The sequence below is a fragment of the Sebastes fasciatus genome, chromosome 5 (genome assembly GCF_043250625.1).
Source record: "Sebastes fasciatus isolate fSebFas1 chromosome 5, fSebFas1.pri, whole genome shotgun sequence".
Classification (NCBI taxonomy): domain Eukaryota; kingdom Metazoa; phylum Chordata; class Actinopteri; order Perciformes; family Sebastidae; genus Sebastes; species Sebastes fasciatus.
This window is the reverse complement of record NC_133799.1, coordinates 17,599,381-17,621,652: the sequence shown is the minus strand read 5'-3', so window position 1 is coordinate 17,621,652 and position 22,272 is coordinate 17,599,381. Positions and strand designations below refer to the sequence as shown.

At 41.7% G+C, this 22,272-nt stretch overlaps 1 protein-coding gene across 1 annotated transcript in view; it reads right to left on the bottom strand.

The window, feature by feature from the left end:
* The window catches only part of agbl4 (AGBL carboxypeptidase 4), a 323,638-nt gene that overhangs the window by 86,440 nt on the left and 214,926 nt on the right, over positions 1 to 22,272 (bottom strand). Inside the window, exon 6 of the mRNA XM_074635409.1 lies at positions 22,005 to 22,044. Coding sequence (XP_074491510.1) covers positions 22,005 to 22,044 — 40 coding nt within the window. The remainder of the gene's footprint in view (positions 1 to 22,004; positions 22,045 to 22,272) is intronic.

The following is a 22,272-nucleotide window of genomic DNA, read 5'->3' as shown; positions in this document are numbered from 1 at the left end:
TTATTCCTTGTTTTTCCACCAATAGGCTTGCTCGTTGATGGAGAACCACCCTCCCACTCTACTGATTAGTATAACACAATATAGGTGTGCAAGCTACTGCTGAATGCTCACAGTGACCCTGATGATGACCTATGTTGGTTGCAACTCGTTGGTCATTTTAAACAATCATTACCATGTAAAATAAAGGCATTTTAATTTTGTTCAAACACTACAGTGTGCCTTGGATTATTTTTGAGGAAGACTTGCATTTTGTACTTTTTTCCAGCCATGCAATGAGCCCTTCACAAGACGTAATATTAAAAAGCTTTTTTAATTTCTCTCAATTTTTGTAAAATATTTCAAGCATTGTTTTAAAGGTCCCATATCATGCTCATTTCCAGGTTCATACATGTATTTTGTGTTTCTACTAGAACATGTTTACATGCTGTAATGTTAAAAAAAAACTTTATTTTCCTCACACTGTCTGCTTGAATATACCTGTATTTACCCTCCTGTCTGAAATCCTCCGTTTTAGTGCATTTTAACGGAATTGCAACAGGATTACATTGCCTGGCAACAGTTTGTTTACTTATTGTCAGCTGATGTCATTACCATTACACTGCAACCAGCAATACACTGGAACACATTTCGAATGTTTACGTTTAAAACCGTGTAATAGTCTAAATATTGTATATTTGTGACATCACAAATGGACAGAAATCGGCTTGTTTCAAATGCACAATTTCTGAATACGAGCTGTGTGTATTTCTCCGTATATTGAGGGTTTTGATAGTTTAACAATATTTATAAAGCACTTAAACCTGCTTTATAATATAAAAGACGTGAAAATCTCACTTTTTACAATATGGGACCTTTATGTGATTAAGCAGGACATTTCAGACGTCCTGGCTCATTACCTTTTGAGCAATTTAAACACCGATTACTTCTCACTCTGTCTTCTGAAGGGAATTGTCTCAGGGAACAACAGTGAGAAAAGCCACCAAGATGATTACCTGCCTGGTCAGATTTCATTGGTCTCTGTGTGCTTTCATGTGTTTCCGGCTGTACACTTCTCATCTGCTCCTTGTATCACAACAGAAAGACTTAAGGCCACCTGACAGAAATGAACTCTTTGTTATTGTAAGACAGCCAGGTGGTTATAAACACAGGATGGATTTCTCTCAGTTGTTACTCTAATGGAGAGCACCACAGTCGATAAATGACACTAACAATTCCGTTCTGCTTCGGCTGCCGTAATTGAAAAGTAACTGATGCAGAACTATATAGAGGCTTTTTTTTTTCTTCTCTGATATTTTCGTTTCAGTTTCAGGCATTTAGTTAGTTATGATTATGCCTGTTTCAAATGCCAGCTTCCCCGTGATGTTTGTTCACCGTGCTGTGTGACCGCTTCCAGAGTCTGTTAGATGTATACAAGAGAATTTAAAAACAAACAAACAAAGTGATCACAATAACTCTGAGAACATAATGCCAGTCATTTTCATGTCAGTTATTGGTGCAGTATTTTAGGCTGTTTTCAATACAAGGGAGTGGATACATCTGCCAGCTTTGCTTTTTCACTTTTCAGTGAAGAAGCACTAACTTGAACTGTCAAGTTATTTTTTACAATTTTTTTTTTAAATAAATAGCATCATTAGAGTTTCTTAGGCTGCACCACGGTTATTTCCTATACACCTACACACTGACACTTTGGCAGAGTTCCACAAACTATAACAGAGTGATGGACAAGAGATTTGAGCAGCTTCTCAACAAGTCGAACAGAGGATTACTGCTAATCTAAACTTCTGTTCAATGGCTCTCCTGTCCTCAAGGCTGGGCTTGTCAACATAAGGCTGTTCAGTTTCTGGAGCTTTCTGTCTTTGAAGTGGCCAGTGTTTAAAGGGGAAGTCTTGCACGGTGTTACTCCTGAAAGTTCAAGCTAAATTTAAACAACTTTTTCCTGGAGACAATAAAAGTTGAGTTCAACCAAATTAATTTCTGAATGTGATGATGTAATTTCCATGATGAAATATACATTTTTCTGATCAACTCCCAATGAAGTGGTAGTGTAACAGTCTATTATATCCATTTAATTATTACCTGTATTGCTATTGTATTATGTATTATGTGTTGTTATTCCCGATAGCACAATTTACAAAACTGACTGTAACACCATTGCTAATACAAATTCTTATTTATGCTAAATGTGATTTTCACAGTTGCTCTACTTAAGGTGTTTTCACATTGAGTTTGTTTGGAAGACTATAAGGGACCAAGTGTAAAAACACCCTAAAAATACTTTTTTTAAATTTCTGAACTAGTCTTTATAAGGTACTGTACATCACGTCACTCTCTGTGAGAACTATTTTCACGCACCAAAAGTCTCACAACTTAACCCGTGTACTCCCTTTCGCTCACTGTAATTATTTCATGCTACGTCGCTCCGCTGCACCGCTGAGCTCTCTTGTTCGGCTTCAACCAGGTCACAGTGCTTGAATGAACACACTGTTCTGTTCACCTATTCAGTGTAATATATAGAAGGTGTACAATTTGATATATGGACTGTAGGCTACATATAAATGGTCACTGTGGCATCTATGCCAGTAGTTACATACAATATTGTTATATCTTCTTGATTATCTCAAATATGATCAGCTTGCAACAAGGGGATATCATTTATTATTGGTTTAGTAAAGGTATTTACACACCCATGGTCCAGCCACACAGATGTTTTCACTTTTGCCAAGTTAGACTTCTTCTCAAGACCATTCAGGTGTGTAAAGACAGTGCTTGACTGATATCTATCTGATTGCTAACTCCGGGTCTGAAAAGTGAAGCCAATGCAGAAGTCCCTTAAACTTGCATTCCTATTACCTCAGTAAACATTGTAAACATGAGTTTATTGTCTCAATCACTAGTTTCAAGTCTTGTTCAGTACAACATGATGTTAATTTAGTAAATTATGGTTCCATTTAGAGTCCAATAGACCATAAAGCAGGGTATGCTTTAGGGCGTGGCTACCTTGTGATTGACAGGTCGCTACCACGGTGTTGTCCGGTTTGAGAGTTTTTCGTCTCAGAACTTTAACCCTTTCACAGTGTGTTTTCAGTTTATGAAAGTTAATTGTAATATTTTGGTCACATAAAAATGTCTTATTCAGAGTTCGGTTGTACTTAGCTCCACCCTCTCGTGTCACTCCTGGTTGCAAAAACCAAGATGGTGACGGCCAAAATGCCGAACTCCAGGCTTGAAAACGGCAGTCCACAAACCAATGGGGGATGTCACAGTGACTACGTCCACTTCTACACACACAGTTATATTTTATTCTAACGTTTTATCTATTCTTTTGTTATTATACTGTTTGACTTGCACCAACAAAGCCAAAGAAAATTCCTAGTGTATACCTCTTACACCTGGCAATAAACAGCATTCTCATTCTGATTCTGATTCGGATATACTGTAAGACTACAGTATAAACATGTGGCTGGCACCACTTTCAGTTAAATTTAAAATGACCTTTCTAGTATCCAAAACTGTATTAAAATATAGATATATAATATAACACTTTAAATGTCAGTTAAATGCTGTGTGTCCATTGTTGTGTGTTGACTTTTCACCATTATGAGGATTAAAAGCACAGCTGCTATTTAATTAATAAATCCAATCAGCTCTTTTTTTTTTTAATTGTTAATCAAGCACAAAATATCCACCCTGAGTCGTTATAAACTATTGGTATGCTAATTAGCTGAACATACAGTGATTCATTCAAGTTGAAGGAATGAATATTTTTGCTATGTTTTATCTATGGAGACAGTTGGATGGGTAAAGAGTAGCGTCAGGACAGAAGCCAGACATCATGTCCTGCCTATTAGCTCCACACTGCCAGGCTCATCTATCTTTATTGGTCATCCATTAGCCTGTATTAAAGGGAGACATGGGATAATAGCAGTAATGATGCTGATGATGGAATTAGACTGCGGGTACACACGTCATCATTGCAGTGTTGCGCCTGGAATCATAAAGAGTTCCCACTGACAAACGGACAGATGGACGGACAGATAAAATAAATGAGCCCTTAAATGCCTCTCATCAGTGCACGTATGTAAATATATGCGACAGGCAAATATAGTGAGAGGAAAAAGAACAAGATGAGATCTTGCAATTTAGGTGAAAAATGTCTGCGGTGTTCGGAGGTGTGTACATTAACTTAACGGCACGTAGACAGTCAATCTAAAGGCAGCACCTCTGCCAATCTGCAGGACGGACAGATGCTGGTCCAGGTGTGTGTGTGATGATGGTTGGCAGGGGCGAGCGCCAGACTGAGCAGCAGCATACAGACGACAGACCCAGCAAAATGACGACGCCAGGCATTAGACAGCCGGGATGGAGGGATCGTTAAAGGGAACAGATCATGAAAAACTCACTTTTTCAGTGCTTGATCACATACATTTGGGTATGTGGAGTTCCTACCAAACAGTGGGACACCTCTGGGTCTGAAAAGTGAAGCCAATGCGGAAGTGCCTTAAACCTGCGTTCTTTCTACAAGCCAGCAGGCGGCTGAGTTTATGGTCTCAATTGCTAGTTACAAGTCTTCTTCAATACAGCATGATGTTCATTAAGTAAATTATGGTCCAATTTAGAGTCAAATAGACCATAAAGCAGGGTATGCTTTAGGGCATGGCTACCTTGTGATTGACAGGTTGCTACCGCGGCGTTGTCTGGTCTGGGAGTTGTCCGTGTTTTCGTCTTACAATTTTAACCCTTTCACAGTGTGTTCTCAGTTCATGAAAGTTAATTGTAACATTTTGGTCGCCTAAAAATATCTTATTCAGCGCTCGGTTGTACTTAGCTCCAGCCTCTCGTGTCACTTCTGGTTGCAACAAACTAAGATGGCGATGACCAAAAAGCCAAAATCGAGGCCTCAAAACAGTCCAAGAACCAAACGTCTCGGTGACTATGTCCACTTGTTATATAAAGTCTATGCTACCAACTCACAAACTGAAATAAGACAACCCAGTCAGTTTTTTGTGGGCTGCCTAGATAAGAAAACATGTGATTCAACAAGCCATTCAGATGTGGCTCCCCTTCCTATGTCACATGCAGGCTCATTAGAATATATCGCCCACAGCTTGAAGACTACCTTTGCAAAGGTGGAGAATATTTTCTTGTAAGCCAATCAGAGCAGACTGGTCTTTTTCGGGAGGAAGTCTTAAAGAGACAGGCGCTAAAACAGAGCGTTTCAGACAGAGGGTGAATACAGGTATATATATATATATATATATATATATATATATATATATATATATATATATATACTGTATATATAAAAATAAAGTGTCCTTTGAACATTAAAGCATGTAAACATGTTCTAGTAGAAACCCTAAAAACAAGAATGAACCTGGAAATGAGCATGATATGTCTCCTTTAAGGCAACTTTCTGGAAAGATGCTCTAAGATTAGGAAAAAAAGAAAAGAAGATATGGGTGTCTGGTTCCAAGATGACGGATTCAGAGGAGCGTAAACGTCTTTTATGGGCAACGCACCGCTACGATCAATCACATCTGTTTACAGTCCGGGGTAAAACCGTTTTCCTATTTTGGTTGGAGGCACGTCACCAGTCTTTCTCTTATTATGCCTCTTAATTAGCTCCGCATGAATTACTAATCAACCATGAAGAAGGCATTCACCAATTTAAAAAGTGATAGCCCATGAAATGAACAGCACAGTCTCATGCAAGCACATCAGTTACTAATGCCGCAGGGCCTGAAAACAGACCTTTCACTGAGAGAGAGAGACAGAAAGACGGACGTGGAGCACACACACACACACACACACACACACACACACACACACACACACACACACACACACACACACACACACACACACACACACACACACACACACACAGAGGCAAACGTTATTGTGAATAAATCCTTCATTAAGTATTTAGAGTGGTATCAGCGCTGGCCCTGCCATCATGCTGTGTATTCTCAGTGATCCACCCAGGAGACATTGATCTTCTTCATAAGGAACATAATGACCACCAGAGAAATACTGATCATATTTCAGCACCAGTCAATTCAGTTCATTAGGGCCGCTCTACCTCCAACTGCGGCCCTGTATTGATCTCGCCCCTGTCACCAGACTGTTATTCTCCGCTAACTAGATAGGGAACTCACAAAACTGTAATTTATACAGTGGCAACAGCAAGTCGAACAATAGACTACAGGGAACAAACAAGCGAGATACATAAAAGGCCGGATATTGCCCCATTTGTGTAGTAGCAGCGTGGACTGTCTTTCTCTGTGCCCTTTCTGCGTCGGCATCAAATGTCACACACGACACAAGAAATCCTAAAAGTATCAAGGCTGTCCCCGGGTTTCAGAGAGAATTTTTTTTTTTATGCCTCTAATACCTTTTCCACCGTCTCCTCTCCTCTAATCTCCACTTATCTGGCAGCCAGGTGAGCTGCCGCTCATAGCTGGTGGGCAAGCTTTGGTCTGTGGGAATACAGCTCATCTTAATGGTATTTCTCCCCCTTTTCCCTCTCTTCTCTTTGCTTCCCTTACCCTTTCCTCCAGGGTGGCTGTCAGACAGAGACGGAGGCAGCCAGAGAACTTCTCATTGCTGCTGTAGCTGACAGCAGGGAGCCACTGGGATTGGACGAGCGACCGCAGACGCCCGTCATGCGGAGGGGCAGCCGTGCTCACAGGTGCACAGCATCTGACAAATAATAGCAGATAAAACCCAGCAGCTCGCCTCTCGCTAAGGGATGGGGGACCTGTGGTGGTGGTGGGGGGGGCAGGGGTATGTTGGGGGCAAAGTGCTTTGACAACTAGCAGCCTTTACTTAACCACCGACCAGCCAGACACACACACACACTAGTCAAGGACGAGCAAGGTCACACATCTCCAAACCCTCCACAGAATCCTTCCTGCAGCTTACTGTACACTTGGAGGAGGTTAAGATTGATTCGGAGCTTAATACAGAGTGTTGGTGCAGCTGCTGCGGCTGAATAAGCACATCAAAACCCAGCAGTCGTCTTTTTTTTGCTGCTCTTTTATTACTCTTGTTTTAATTTCTGTTGAAAGAGCTGCGAGTCTCCAAAGTACAATAAAACCTGTTTATGCCACAGAGCGTTTTTTTTCTTCTCCCTTGCACCCTCCTTCTATTTCATGTTTTTAATCATATCCAAATCTGCTGTTCATCTTAGCGAGCAAAATCTAAACGCATGTACACATTTTCATCTGTTTAAGCTAAAATAATGCTGACCCGAACTTAATCAAATCTGTGGCATCTCCTCGGGACGCCAGCTGATGTGACGACGGGAAACACAGTCAGTATCTCTCTGTCTGCTGCCGAGAAACATTTGGTTCTGTGGAGGAAGAAACAGTCAAGACGAATCTGGCAATCAGGTGCTGCATGGCCTGAGACACACAGCCTGACAACAGTCCGAACCTCTGTTGTCTCTGAGCTGCCGCCACTGAGAGACAGGTACAGAGGTGTGATTTTTACTGTCCCATAAATAAACTGCAGAGGTTTGACAATATTAAATATAAAACAGTTTTGTACACATATTTATCAATCTAAAAATCTATTATTAGGTTTAAAATGTGCACTGCTGGAATCATTAACACTTCACTAAACATTTCTGTTGAATGGCTTGTGGAAGTGATCTTTAAAGATCCTAAATACAATCAGACTGTTTTTCACAAGGACAGCTGTCCTGCTAAGATGCCCGTGTTGTAAAAACACTCTGGTTCCTTATTTGGATATGTGTGTGTTGACATTACATCTTTGCCAGGAGAAAATAGGAAGGTTTAATGTTAACCTGTGGTCAGCACATGGCTGCTTGCCCATTGGTCAGAATGATGGTAACTAAGAATAAGTAAAGTAAGATGACCAATAGAAGAGGTTTTCTCCATCTTGGCAAAAAGGATATAATCTCTGAAATATCTTTCTTCGGAGAGGCATTGTGTTTTAAGTTCTGGTTTCTTGTGTTAAGGTATCAATGTCTCCTAATTGCAATTATATTCTTTGACTTCAAAATCAGTGATTCAAAGTGTTTTAAGTGTTATAGAACAATTCTTCACAACAGGCCTGTCAACTAGGATTGGCCTGTAATCATCTGTATCATTCCTTTGGTCTCCAATCAGTTCTGAGAAGTGAAGCCAATGCTGAAGTGCTTTAAACTTGCATTCTTTCTAATAGCCAGTAGAGGGCAACTCCTCTGGTTGCTGATTGTAAAGAAGTCTATGAGAAAATGAGCCTACTTCTCACTTGATTTATTACCTCAGTAAACATTGTCAACATGAGTTTATGGTCTCAATCGCTAGTTTCAAGTCTTCTTCAATACAGCATGATGTTCATTTAGTAAATTATGGACCCATTTGGAGTCAAATAGACCATAAAGCTACCACAACGTTGTCCGGGCTGGGAGTTGTCTGTGTTTTTGTTTTACAACTTTAACCCTTTCACAGTGTGTTTTCAGTTCATGAAAGTTAATTGTAGTATTTTTGGCCGCCTGATGTCTTATTCAGCGTTTGGTTGTGCTTAGCTCCACCCTCGTTTCATTTCGGGTTGCAAAAAAAACAGATGGGGCTAGCCAAAAACCAAGATGATGACGGCCAAAATGCCGAACTCGAGGCTTCCAAACGACAGTCTACAAATGTGGGTGACGTCACGGTGACTAAGTCCACTTCTTATATACAGTGTATGTCTCCAATAGAGGTCAGTGCAAAGTCACACACACACATGAGAGTAGGGTGGCGTAATGAATAGATAATTTCCTGAATTTAAAGGACTTGGGTTCAAGCGTCTGCTGTGTTGAGGTTTCCTGTGGAAAGACCGAGGAGGCTGCTCTTTTGTAGCTGAACCTGACGGCTGGGCAGGGCAATTAAAAGCAGAATTTCCCTACGGAAATCAATAATGTATACATTTTTTATTTATACATACAGTCCTCCACACACACACACACACACACGTTGGGCATACATGCTCCACACGTAGATCTGACAGCAGGACTGACGCACAGACCGAGAAAAGAGCGATCATGACCTTGACCATGGCAGCAGCGAGTATCTCCTGGCAACGTACGTGTGTACCTGCGCAGAATATTTTCATATGAACAATTTAACAGAGTGACGGGTTATCATATTAACAATTCATCTCAGCGGTAACAGAACAGTAACAGGTATCACCAGATGCTCCGCTATTTAGCATTCTATAGGCTCTGAAGCAAAGAGGACGCAATAGGTTGTGAATAAGAGTGGCTGTTTAGAGAGGCAATGTCCTGGCTACACACACACACACACACACACACTCTCACACACACACACTGAGTCCAAAAACTCAATCCACCAGCCATAACACAGAGACAGAGTGGCATCAACCTCTATTATCTAGTCCCTATGCTGCTAACACAAAAGGCTCCCTGGAACAAAAATCCAATCAGTCCTCTCTTGGAGGATTTGCTCCACAGCAGTGCTCAGCAACACTGGTGGCTCTGCTGGTGACAAAGAAATAATCTCAGAGCCCACAGCCTGTTCACAGCCTGTTTACTGCCTCCGTCACATCGCCCTTTTAGAAAGAGGACAGACAGAGTCTACGCTCTTCTGTTGTCATTTACTGTCCTCTGAGTTCAGCTCTCTATCGCTCTCTCCCTTTCTGCATGCAAAAACATGAAACACATGGCTGACTGTGTGTACAGTGCGTGAAATTATCGTATTTGCGACACAGGGAATATTTACTCTAAGCATTAGCAATATAGGCTTGGCAAAAAAAAAAAGAGGCTTCAGGCATATAGGCTAGAGACAGGTTTTAAATAATTGTTTAATGATTTTCAAAATATTTTCAATATCGTGCTGGCCCTTTCCTCCCCTTCCTTATATCTCTCACAGTCTCCCATTCTTTGTCTGGTAAATTATCACACTCGTTCTCCATTCATTAGCATGCTGCTGCTTATTTAGCTACGCTGCTGAGAAAGCCTTCAACAAAATCAACTGGAAAATACTCAATATGAAGCGGCCATCGCGCCTTCTCTCCCTCCCTCCCTCCCTCCCTCCCTCCCTCCAATCCTTCATCTCCTTCTTTGTTTGTTTTATGTGTTTTTTTAACCACATCAAAATGGAAAGCAAAGTCCCCCGTAATGAAGAGAAGGGAGATAAAATATGCAAATTCACAGAGAAAGGATATAATTAGGGCAATAATAGGAAGTGTTGTTTTCACAGCTGCTCATTTACACAAAAGCCTGCCTGATTTCTTTTTTTTTTTTTTATAAATAATGTTCTTCTCTGTTTCTTCTCTCTCTTCTCCCCCCCCCCTTTTCTCTCCCTCAAGGTGCAAAGTCTTGTGCTCCACTAAAAACAAAATCTCTGCAGCTCTCCAGCCCGAAAGCCAGTCAACCACGCAGCGATCGAGCCACCCAGAGATTTCTATCAGCACAGGTATGTACCAGGGGCCGGGGTAGCGAGCAGAAGGCTGCATACAGGTTGTTTCAGAGTTTCCCACCTTCCCTGGGTCAACTCCCGAAAACACCAGGGGTTCAGGTAAGAAGAATCTGCCACCCAGAACCCTAGCCCCATAAACCGCAACACACATCAGACATCACAATGGGTTTAAGACCAAAAATAAGATTTATATTTTCATAATTACAGTGGAAACCGCTCATAGTAATCACGTCAGTCCGGGTCAAATTGATCACTATAGGCGGATGATAACCGGATTTTTGTTGTTTGCATTATTTCTCATGCAGATTACCATCTCATTTGTATATTTAATACATGAACACAAAGTAATGAAATGGACCGCTTCACTATTTACTGGCTCGCTGCCAATTGCCCTTTTTTTCCCCTCATTGAGGGTGAGGCATTGCTGTTTTTGGCCGGCTCTGCAGCGCAAGCATGCATGCAGAACGACGCTCCTTTGCCGGGCTCCTCGTTCTCTCACTCGGTAGCCGCATGGAAGGAGACGGGTCTGCATGTGTGCCGTAGAGCCGGTTGAGGATCGACAGAATCATTTTAGGGGCATTACATGACCAGGGTTCTGTCTTCATGGAGCCGGCCGCCATGTTCCTACAGTAGCCCAGAACAGACAAATCTAACTTTTCCTGCTTGGGCCGGAGTCTATAACGTAACTCGCTCCGGAGTTAACCCCCGCTGTCACTCCACTCAGCCGCCAGGAAACAAGACACAGGAAACTTCAGTTGGTCTCGAGGAGCAGCAGCATTTACTTCTGCGCAAAACTGCAACTTCACTTGATATTTTCAAAGCTAAACTAACTCTGTCTTCTGCTCCGACAGCTCACATTCGCTGCCGCTCTCTCTCTCTCTCTTGCTTCACCACTCACTTCCCACATACACACACACTCTTCTGGCTCTGCTATTCTCCAAATAGCCTACACTACTCTTACAACAACTGACTTTAGATGGGGCCATTCACGTTTCACGTCTGCCACCGTAGTTCTTCTACAATTTTGGCACACGGGAGAGACTTCAATCTGCAACCTTACCGCTAGGTGTCGCTAAATCCTACACACTGTTCCGTTAAGGATAGCACAAGAGCTTCAAAAGCTATGCCTTACACGCATAATGGTTTATGTTTGTTGTACATAGACATACTGTACTGCTGCCACTGGCTATTTTAGTTTCAATAATTAAAGGAGGCCTGGTGAAGTGTTGCCAATTGGAGAAGAAAATGGAGTTTAAACATGTTTCTCTATTTCAAAAGGAGTGACGAGGTCACAATTAGCATTTCAGAGAAATACAGTGAGCATGGCTAAACGGTGCTAAAGACTGGAGCACACACACAACTGCAACTATTATAGAAAGATGGGAGTGAATGCAGATGAAATGAGAGCTTAATAAATGAGTGTATGTTTCAGCGTAACTCAAAAGGGGGGATCGGTCCGGCAGATAAAGATCGGCTGATGAAAGTCTGTACAGTTGAACAAGAAAGAAACTAGTACACACGAGGGGTTAACTTTCATCTATCTGCAAGAATAAAGAAAGAAAGATTAACGTTCTGACACAAACGTGTTTTCTTCAAAGTCAAATAGGAATGGTGCCAGCGCAAAGACTTTAAATATTCTCCCTGTGTTTCATGAAGCAAGCGTCTCGTATTTAGTGGCGGGAGGGAAACTCTTACTACAGCGATGTGACAGAACTCCATGAGTGCAATTTGCAAGAGGACATAGAAAAATACATCATATTCAAAACAACAGCAGCAGCAGCACAACAAAGACATAAACACATGATATATCGCTATATTGCTTGGACGGCTGCCCAGAGACTTTCATCTGAAGAAATGGAAGCTATTAAACGAGAGAGAAGGCCAGGCTGGTGCATTGTGTAAATTAGAGGAAACTCTGTTGACCCCACGTTCAGACTGCAGACTATTTACTTCGAAGTAATCCCCGTTTTCTGACACGTGTTATGCAAATAGAAAGGCACTGTTAATGCCGGCGCTTCCTGGAGAATGCAAGACCCATGGGAGCCTAAAACTTGTCTTGTTCAAGTTGATAAGTTTGGTAGGCAGACAACAAACTTTCTGCAATAACAGCCAAACCAATTTCCACGGCTCCTTATTTTCCCAATTGTGTGTTTGTTTTATTAACTGTTGCTCCTCCTGGCAATTTGAGAAACTCTGAGTGTCGTCCTGATAGAACCCTAATTTTCATCTCTACAGTACTGATGAAATTGTGAAATACATCAGAAATTTTCATTTCACTCTTTCATTCATTAGTTGTAGAATGAGATAAAGTAATAACTTAACCTCCAAATCATGGCTGTTTATCCAAATTTGTTCCAGCACACTGAAGGTTCCTTCAAATTAATTATATTTATTTCATCACTGACTAGTAGAATTGGGTATATCAGCTTGACCGTAATTCGTTCCAACAATGGCGGCAATAGCATCAGTTATATCAGAACAGGAGAGTATTTCTTAACTGAAAGACTAGCAGAGAACGGCACTGAAGGCTTTTCCCAATACAAAAGATGTTTTCGCTCTTCTCCCGACTAGCTTTGGCAAAAGTTTGATTGACAGATGATTCATCCAATCACCTGCAAAGTATTTTTTGAAAGTACCCGCCCTTTTCCAAACAGTTTCCAATGACGGCTTCTAAGATGGTTCTGTGTAAACAAACCATCTGGAGAATCAGGTCAATATCAGCTACTGTGGTGTGTAAAGTAAATGTACTTGTGACAGTAAAGCTATTGTACCAATCACCACCAGAGATGTACTTGCATTTTAAAATTTTCAGTTTTGTTGGCCAAGTAATATGATGCACACTGGTGGGAAAGAATGGTGATTTTGGGCTGAATTCATTTTTACATCATTATTATCATTTTCACTGAAAAACTTGAACCGAAACTGTTATGAAACTTAAAATGATTATGGTGTGATTTTTGAGGGATGTGTACCAAAAAAAAGAAGTTTTATTAAGTCTGTAGAATATGATCTGTACGCGAGGACATCTCAATATTTAATTTACAATGGAAATTTTGACACACATTTCGCCTTTAACAAAAATTGAAAGTATTTCAAATCCTGCAATTTGAAATTTGCAGTAGGCCATATTGCGATTTCAATAAAAATTTGATTAATTAAGCTATTTAATACCATACAATTTAGCTGTGCTTTTGTTGTTTGTGCATTCAATGCTTCATCTGTATATCCTACTGGACTCTAGAAAACCAAAAGATGTAGCTGTTTCTTTTAAATATGCATTGAAATTTGAATTTAGCAGCATGAGCTGCTGTTTTTCCTACTTTGATGTCTGATTTGTTTTAACATATGCCCTGACCAGGGTGTCTTCAAAGGAAACAATACGGCTGAAATAATTAAATGTGACCATCAGCTCCATCATTTTGTTCATATTGTACGTAAACTACCACTCACATGCTAAATTTACATACTTCAATTTCCACATGTAGAATAAAAGATTCAGACACAGCGTTTGAATGTGAGCAGCTGGCCGTGCAAGACGTGACCTCCGACCTCATACGTACAGTGGTTTTGCCTGGAGAGAGCAAAGCCGGAAGCACAAAGACTATCTGTAAGAAAGAGAGGCTCTAATAAAGAGCATTTCCATTCTGCTCTGACAGAAACAGAAACAGCAGGGAAATGGAGACACAAAGAGAGAAGTGATAGAGTGAAAAAGAAGAAAGTGAGAGGAGAGATCTGAGAACTGCCTATTATCTCCACGCTGCTTCATTGCTTTAGACGCACACACACATGCTGCACGCACCTGTGCACAAACCTACAAAATGTGTACACACACACACAACCGTCCTCTCAAATCTGCCCAGATCTCATGAATATGATTGACCTTTTTTTTCCACTGTAATGCTGAGAGCGCATAAAGGGGAAGGGAGAAACTAAACAGAGGCAAGCAGAGTTAATTTAGAACAACACATTATTGGGCGCTGACTGCAGATATGGAAAAGGACAATCTAATCGATAAACCAAAAGAATGACAATGGCCTCTCGAATCAATGTCTGCACCCCATTTTCTCACTGTGAAAAGACAAAGCCTCCCGTGCAGGTGTTTTCGTTGTTTTGTTTTTATGCTGCCTGCACCTGTGTGTGTGTGCGGTTTATGTACATGTGTGTGTGTACCTGGCTGCTGCTGCTGCTGCTGCTGCTGTGGTGGAACAGTTGCCAGGACTAATCATTATTTAGTTGTGGCGGGGCTGGAAAGGTCAGCAGTCTGAAATGTCAGGCTGTGTTCAACAGGAGCCAGATGCAGCCGTGCGCCGCTCAAGTGTCCAATTAAAGAGGGCCGAGTGAGGTTTGAGTGGGTCTGTGTGTGTGTGGGGGAGTGAGAGTGTGTGTGTGAAATGAAAAAGACAGTGCCCTTTTTTGTGTGTGTATCAGACCTACATGTAAAGAATATATACAGTCAATTACATGTGCGCGAACACATGTGTAAGTGTGAACCATTCTTCAGAGTAGCTAATGAACGCCATTAGAGACGGAGGCCAACAGAGCAGCGGGGGCAGAAGCCTCATCGAATCTCTTTCTCTCAGCACGTTACGAAGCCGCTTGAGCCTATTAGTTTGTTCACACCCTGTGATTCCTCCTGCTGTCAATGCTATGAAGACGAGACGGAGAGAGGTGAGTGACGGATAGAGGAAAGAGGGAATAATGCAACACAAAAAGGGCAACGTGATAATATAAGATCGCTAATAAATAGGAGAAGATAAGGAGAGATGCTAAGTCAAACAAGCAGAGGAAGATGTGTCGACAGCAGAGAGAGAGAGAGAGAGAGAGAGAGAGGCACCACGTGAGAGGATGACAAGGAGAACGGGAGCGAAGCAGCAGAAACTCCTTTAATCTGCAGGGAGGAGAGGGTGTCCTGCCTGTGTTTCCCTATCAGAGTCATTCATCTGAAAGCCTCACCTGCTCTTCATACAGCCATCATAATAACCTTCACCGTGTTCAGTGTGTGTGTGTGTGTGTGTGTGCGCGCTCACCTACTGTGAATAGTAATAAGCAGCAGGGCAGGATAAAATATGTCCGCCAAGTTAAGAATATAATAGACTTCCCTTCAAGGCCACATGTAACAACAGCCTGAATAATGACCTGCAATAATTTACACAGCACACTGAGCTCTACACTGGTCAGAGGAAGAAACCTTTCACTGAGAAATAATTGAAAGCTATTTCAGTCTATCCAGGGCCCCTCCATGAGCGTTAGACTAAACCCCGAAGGAGGCGAGTTCTACTGGAATATAATGTAAGCTCATCCAAAGAGGGAGATGCAGAGTAAAAACTAGAACTAGCGCCTCGTGGTTGTATGCCTCCTCCAACCAGTCAAGTTGCAGTTAAAACTCATTTCTGTCCAAAATGTTGTCACTTCATCATTTTATCCTATTTTACTTTTGTCATAATTAGCACATACATTCTTGAGTCATGGCCAAAAGCGTGTTTTGTGAGGTCACAGCGACCTTGACCTTTGAACACCAAATTCGAATCAGTTCATCCTTGAGTCCAAGTCATAGACTGTATATAAGAAGTGGACGTTATCACCGTGACGTCACCCATTGGTTCGTGGACTGCCGTTTTGAAGCCTCGAGTTCGGCCTTTTGGATGTCACCATCGTGGTCTTTTTGCAACCAGAAGTGACACAAGAGCAAAGAACCTGTATTGCCAAGAATTGAAAGTCAATGTTTTGTTCTATTGCAATATTAGAGGGCCGTAGAAAAGTAAAACTAAATTATTTCTATTCTATTGTCATATTTAATGTCTCTACCAAAATGGCCTGTGTTGAACAATAAAAATATTATAAATATAATAAGCGTTTTCAGTCCAAAATGGCAGCAGTGGCTGTTGTCAAAAAAGCTGTGGAGTTTCGTCTCTTTGCTTCTATACTCTTTAGATGTAATGAAATTCCTCAAGGCGTTCCTGAGATATCGCTGTCATGGGAATGGGACGGACGTGAGGTCACAGTGACCTTGACCTTTGACCACCACATTCTAATTTGAAGAAACTCGCTCAAGGCATTTCTGAGATATCACCTTCACAAGAATGGGACGCACGGATGTAGGCATATAGACGGACGGACAGACAGACAACCCACAAACATAATGCCTCCAGCCACGACTGTCGTCGGCACGGAGGCATAAAAAAAGGTTTTAAACTGTAATAAGATGAATTCAATGGGATGTCATAGTGACTCTAACAGTCTCATTTTTACAGGGCATTTTATTATCACCTGAATAAAACTTTGTAGCAAAAGAAAAGACTCCACTCAGTATTTATCAGGTTGTTGTGCCATTTTACCTCATTTACAGTAAGAGACCACAGAGTGCTAAAGTTTGACGCTGCATACTGGCTAAAAGACAGGGCAAAATTAAAATAACCTTGGAGGGTACAGCAGCTTTGCAAAGCATCCAGATCTCTTTACTTTTTCCTTTCCTTGTTGCATAAGATTTCATTTAAATTTGATTGTTTTTTGCTATCAATTTAGGCACTATAATGAGGCCCTATACTGAGACCTCTAAGGCGGCAGGAACTTAAATGGAAGAGAAGGACTTCCTGTGACTTTTCACTTTGTGCAACACAACAAAAGAAGAGCAAGCGCAGTGGTGGAAGAGAAAGAGTCTGGGCTTACATGATGATGTACCCTGCAGTATCTAAAAAGTCCTGAAAACCAGTAACAACCATTTAAATTGTGTGTTATAGATATAAAATACTGCATGATTCTAAAACTCAGTGGCCTATTTGTCGCCTCGAATTTATTCAGAACTTGATTTTAGTGGATGGTTTGGAAGAAATTCACCAATGTTTCTGGAGCAGCTTCCAGTTTGAGTATCAGAAGCAAAGAGCAATGAGTGGCGCATTCACCCCAGTGTGGTACCGCCGCACAGGGCACCCTTTAGCGCCTGAATGAGACGCACCGAGCTTTCCATTAACTACAATGAAAACCCAACCCAAGTGCGCCAGGTGTGTGGTGACGTAGTTTAAAGAGCGAAAAGACACACAGAGAAGGCAGGATGGGGAGGTGGATGCGTCCAACAAACACAAGGCTTTCATCAAGGAGATTAGGTTCATTTTCACATTACAATCAGCTGTTCGATCGTGTCCCGTGTTCACAACGTTCAGTTTCACTTTACAAATGTAGTAGCTTTAAGCCCAACCATGTACTTTTTTCCCCTAAACCTAACTATAGTGGTTTTATTGCCTAAACCTAAAGTGACACCAAGGGGAGCGACAAAGCGCCACTATGTGACGAGCTCAGACGAGAACGTGTTGTTCACCCGAAACAGGTATTAGTGGAGCGGCTAACATCCATTTTTCAGTCAAATCGTGCAAATAGTGATACAAGCACCAAATTTGGCATGATGATTCCCGAGGGGTCACTTAGCAAATATAAACGATCGGCCACTTGAAAATCCAAGACGGCGGCCATTTTTCAAGATGGCCGCCAAATTGACCTGCCGTTAATGGTTTCTCTCATAGAAATTCATCTACTTGGTCAATTTGAGTGATCTTGGTGTCAAATTATGTGTTTTCTAGCATGCTGGATCTTATTTTGATAGTTTTAATAATTTTGAACTGCAATATGGCGGACATTTTTAAGATGGCTGTCAAATTTACTCGCAGAGAATGTTTTTCTTAAAGAAATGCATGTACTTGGTCAACTTGAATGATTGTGATGTAGAATTATATGTTTTCTGGTATGCTATCTAATTTTACAGCTTTAACATCCTCCGATACGTTTTTTTTTTACTTTTGGCTGTCCGGTGAGTCTTTGCTTTGTGGTGTTTGCATGGCTCAATTGGCTTGTAGGTCTACTGTTGTAGATATCAATAGCTGCTGTTGCCATAGGTGTAGGGGCTTAGTGGTAGGGGTAGTACCTTTGTTTCAGAAGTCAGCCACATCCTCCAGGATGGACTACTGGCACTGGTCCTCACTACTTGCCCAACTCTCACCTGTGGCTCCATGAAGTTGCTAGTGCACGGCAATGACCACACCCCGGGACACCATGTTGGCTCACGGGCTGAACTAGGTGAGGGTAGCACACAGAGAGTATCTCTGTGATGGAGTGTCTAGCTCTAAATGTCAAAGTGCATAGAGTCAACGAACCAGCCATCTTTATCCATGAGGTTCCAACCCAACTGCCAGAATTGGAAAAACAGCAAAGAACTGTAAAGGAGTGATTGTCGGGCACTACCAGGGCACACTGGTGACAATCGCTGCTGTGTAACTCAGAATGGGGTTTAACGTCAGCTAAGTAGGATTCAGCATTATACTTAGTGTCCAAAATGCTGCTTACTACCAACCCCTGATCAGTTTAAGGCAGCAAAACCTGAATCGACAGGATGTGCAAGCGCAGGAGAGCCGAGCCAAGGATAATGGGGTTTCAGTTATCCAGATAGTGTACAGATTGCGTAAAATAATGCATGAACCTAGCTGCATCCCATGCAAGCAAGTGCCCGTTCAGTGATGGAAAGCTCCTTCCCAATCTGAGTGCTGGAGATGTCAGCCTGCTTGCTTGGCTGCTCTGTACAAACGAGAACGAGCCTATCTGAATGCCCAACAGCTGCAGAAGAAAGAAGAGCTGTCCCAGAAGAAGGAAGCAAATATGGAGAAGCAGTCCACCTGGCAAAGGCTGCTCAGATGATACGTCGTGACATGTTTCAGCATAAATCAGAATTCAACAGCACGTCTCATGATGGGTACCTTGAAGATACCGTCCCACCATCACTGCTTCAGTTTGTATGTATGATTGAACATGGGGCTGATATCAAGTCACAACTCCAAAATGGCACATCAAAATCTGACCTTGCAACTGTTACAGTAGAGCTGTTTTGCCAAATACAGGGAAGGATCGCAGGTCCACAGGCAATCCAAGGACAGGAAGACACCTTTTGCTATGTATGTTGGCCTGTCTGTGTTTTCCAAGACCAGAAAGAGGCAACTGATAGATATGTTGGTGTGGGAACCTCATGGATAAAGATGGCTGGTTCGTTGACTCTATGCACTTTGAAATTTGGAGCTAGAAATACTCCATCACACAGAGACTCTCTGTGTTTTACCCTCACCTAGTTCAGCCCATGAGCCAACATGGTGTCCGAGGTGTGGTCATTGCCGTGCACTGGCAACTTCATGGAGCCATAGATGAGAGTTGGGCAAGTAGTGTGAACCAGTGCGAGTAGTCCATCCTGGAGGATGTGGCTGACTTCTGAAACAAAGGTGCTACCTCTACCACTAAGCCCCTACACCTATGGCAACAGCAGCTATTGATATCTACAACAGTAGGCCTACAAGCCAATTGAGCCTTGCAAACACCACAAAGCAAAGACTCACCGGACAGCCAAAAGTAAAAAAAAAAAAACGTATTGGAGGATGTTAAAGCTGTAAAAATTGTTAGATTAGATAGCATACCAGAAAACATATAATTCTACATCACAATCATTCAAGTTCATCAAAATCATGCATTTTTTTAAGAAAAACATTCTCCGCGACTAAATTTATATTGAAGTTAAAAATTATTTAACTATCAAAATAAGATCCAGCATGCTAGAAATCACATACTTTGACACCAAGATCACTCAAATTGACCAAGTAGATGAATTTCTATGAGAGAAACCATTAATGGCAGGTCAATTTGGCGGCCATCTTGAAAAATGGCCGCCGTCTTGGATTTTCAAGTGGCCGATCGTTTATATTTGCTAAGTGACCCCTCGGGAATCATCATGCCAAATTTGGTGCTTGTATCACTATTTGCACGATTTTTCCACTATCCGCTCCACTATATGGAGTGTTTTTATGAGAATGGCCAGACAAGAGTCCATTCTGAGTAAATCACATTTGACAGCCCATCTGGAGTTTACCAACCTCAAAGCATTAGGAAAAATATACCCTCTGATCTAATGAGTCAAAAAACAAGTAAACCACATTCAAATGCCTAAAACATGGTGATAGCAACATGATGCTACCTGTAAGACATAAGACGATGGAGGACATGAATCATATCATTCTATATATGATAATCTAATCCTTCCCTTTTTGTCTTTCTCTCTTGACCATACAAAGGTGTTGCTATAAAGTCTTTCTCTTCCCATCTCTTTCTTTCTCTCTCTGGTTGTCCTCTGAAGTCCGGGGGCAAGTCTTGCCTCTGCCCGGGACCTGAGGAACAGCTGCAACGTAAACCTGCTAAATTAACCCGGTCTCCATGAGCCTCACATAAGCATTATTCTAATCAAAGCATATTAGATCATCCAGATACTTTAGGCATATGGGTCTCTGTATCCTCCTCGCCGTCCCCATCTGTTTCTCCTCCCCCGTTTTTCGACTTTCTCCTTGCTCTCCATCGCCTCGTTCTCACAGCTGCCTCTCTACTACGAGACCACCACTGATTTCTAACAGTGCAACTACTTTGTGACATGTTTCCACACCCAGTCAAACTTGACGCACCATATGCGGTTTCTGACTGCTACATGTTACGAGTTTGAGGTGACTGATTAGTCGACTAATCGACTACGAAGGTGCAGCCCTAGAGAGCATCTTGTTAAGACATAGCAAGTAAAATGTGTTAACATGCACGGTAGGTTGAGCCTACATTACATCGCATTTAGTAACCTTTACGCACGTAAAAACAAGCAACACATACACTCCAACAAAGAGGTGCACACTTACACATACATGCACTAACATACAGTCACAGTTATTCAATCACGCACAGCGGCTGGCACATACTGTAATAAGAGTTTAATGAGAAACTTGATAAAATTAATAATTAGATCAAAACAAACCCATTAACTGGTTCGGATGTCTTCATCAACACGAAGTAATAATCAGTGACACTAGCACAAAAGTAATCCATCCCGGAAGAACCACTTGATAGCTTCATCAGAAGTGTTATGACAGTCGACAGGTACTGTTAGATTGTTATCTGTCCTGTTGACTAATCTCTTACTCATTCCAAATGAGTACAAAGTCTCACATATGCTCGTACAACCCACACACGGATGTACGCTTGGGGGCAACCGTTTTTCCTAATGACTTATGTGACTGAATATAACTGAATTCATTGGATCCATATGATCCCAGTGTAAAAGCTTCAAGGCAATACTTCTTTGACATTTAATGCATCACGTTAAGCATCCCTTAACGCACATAGAGTAGCTCAAGTAACTGACCAACAGCCATCAAATCAGCAGTGCTTCCGCTTCAGGGTTTTCCACAACACAAGCACCATGTTATCTGTGCTTGTCCCACTGCCCAACTGAGCAGTTATGTTTGTGTAGGAAAGCAGTATCCAGAAAACAGCTTGTAACCATTTTAGCATTCACTATATATACTGGCATGTTTCTGTCAAATCCATATCAAGCCACATGAAAAACATGGAAAGCACCCTGATGCCGAGCTTCCTATGGGAGCATCACAGTGCAGTTGTACATCAGTGGTGGAGTGGTGTTGATGTAGAGAGAGAGAGAGAGAGAGAGAGAGAGAGAGAGAGAGGAGTAGAGAGGTGGACGGTGCATGAAAGTGAAGTCATAAGATCTCAGGGACTTACCAGTGTTGGTAATGGTCAACAGGTCTAGACGCCGTTGTTGCTGAAAGAAAGAGAGAGAAGAAAGTTAAACAAATGTCATAAAATGATCATCAATTATAGGTAATATCTTGCATTCTAGCAGAAAGTCTATTAATCAATCTCACATATACCGTAAAGACCTTTTGACAACATAAAAGTTCTAAATGGGCCCCTTTGTATTTGCTGTTGCAATGTTTAATGTAATGTAATGCAGTAGCTGAAAGGAAGTAAACCTGGACCACAGAATGGA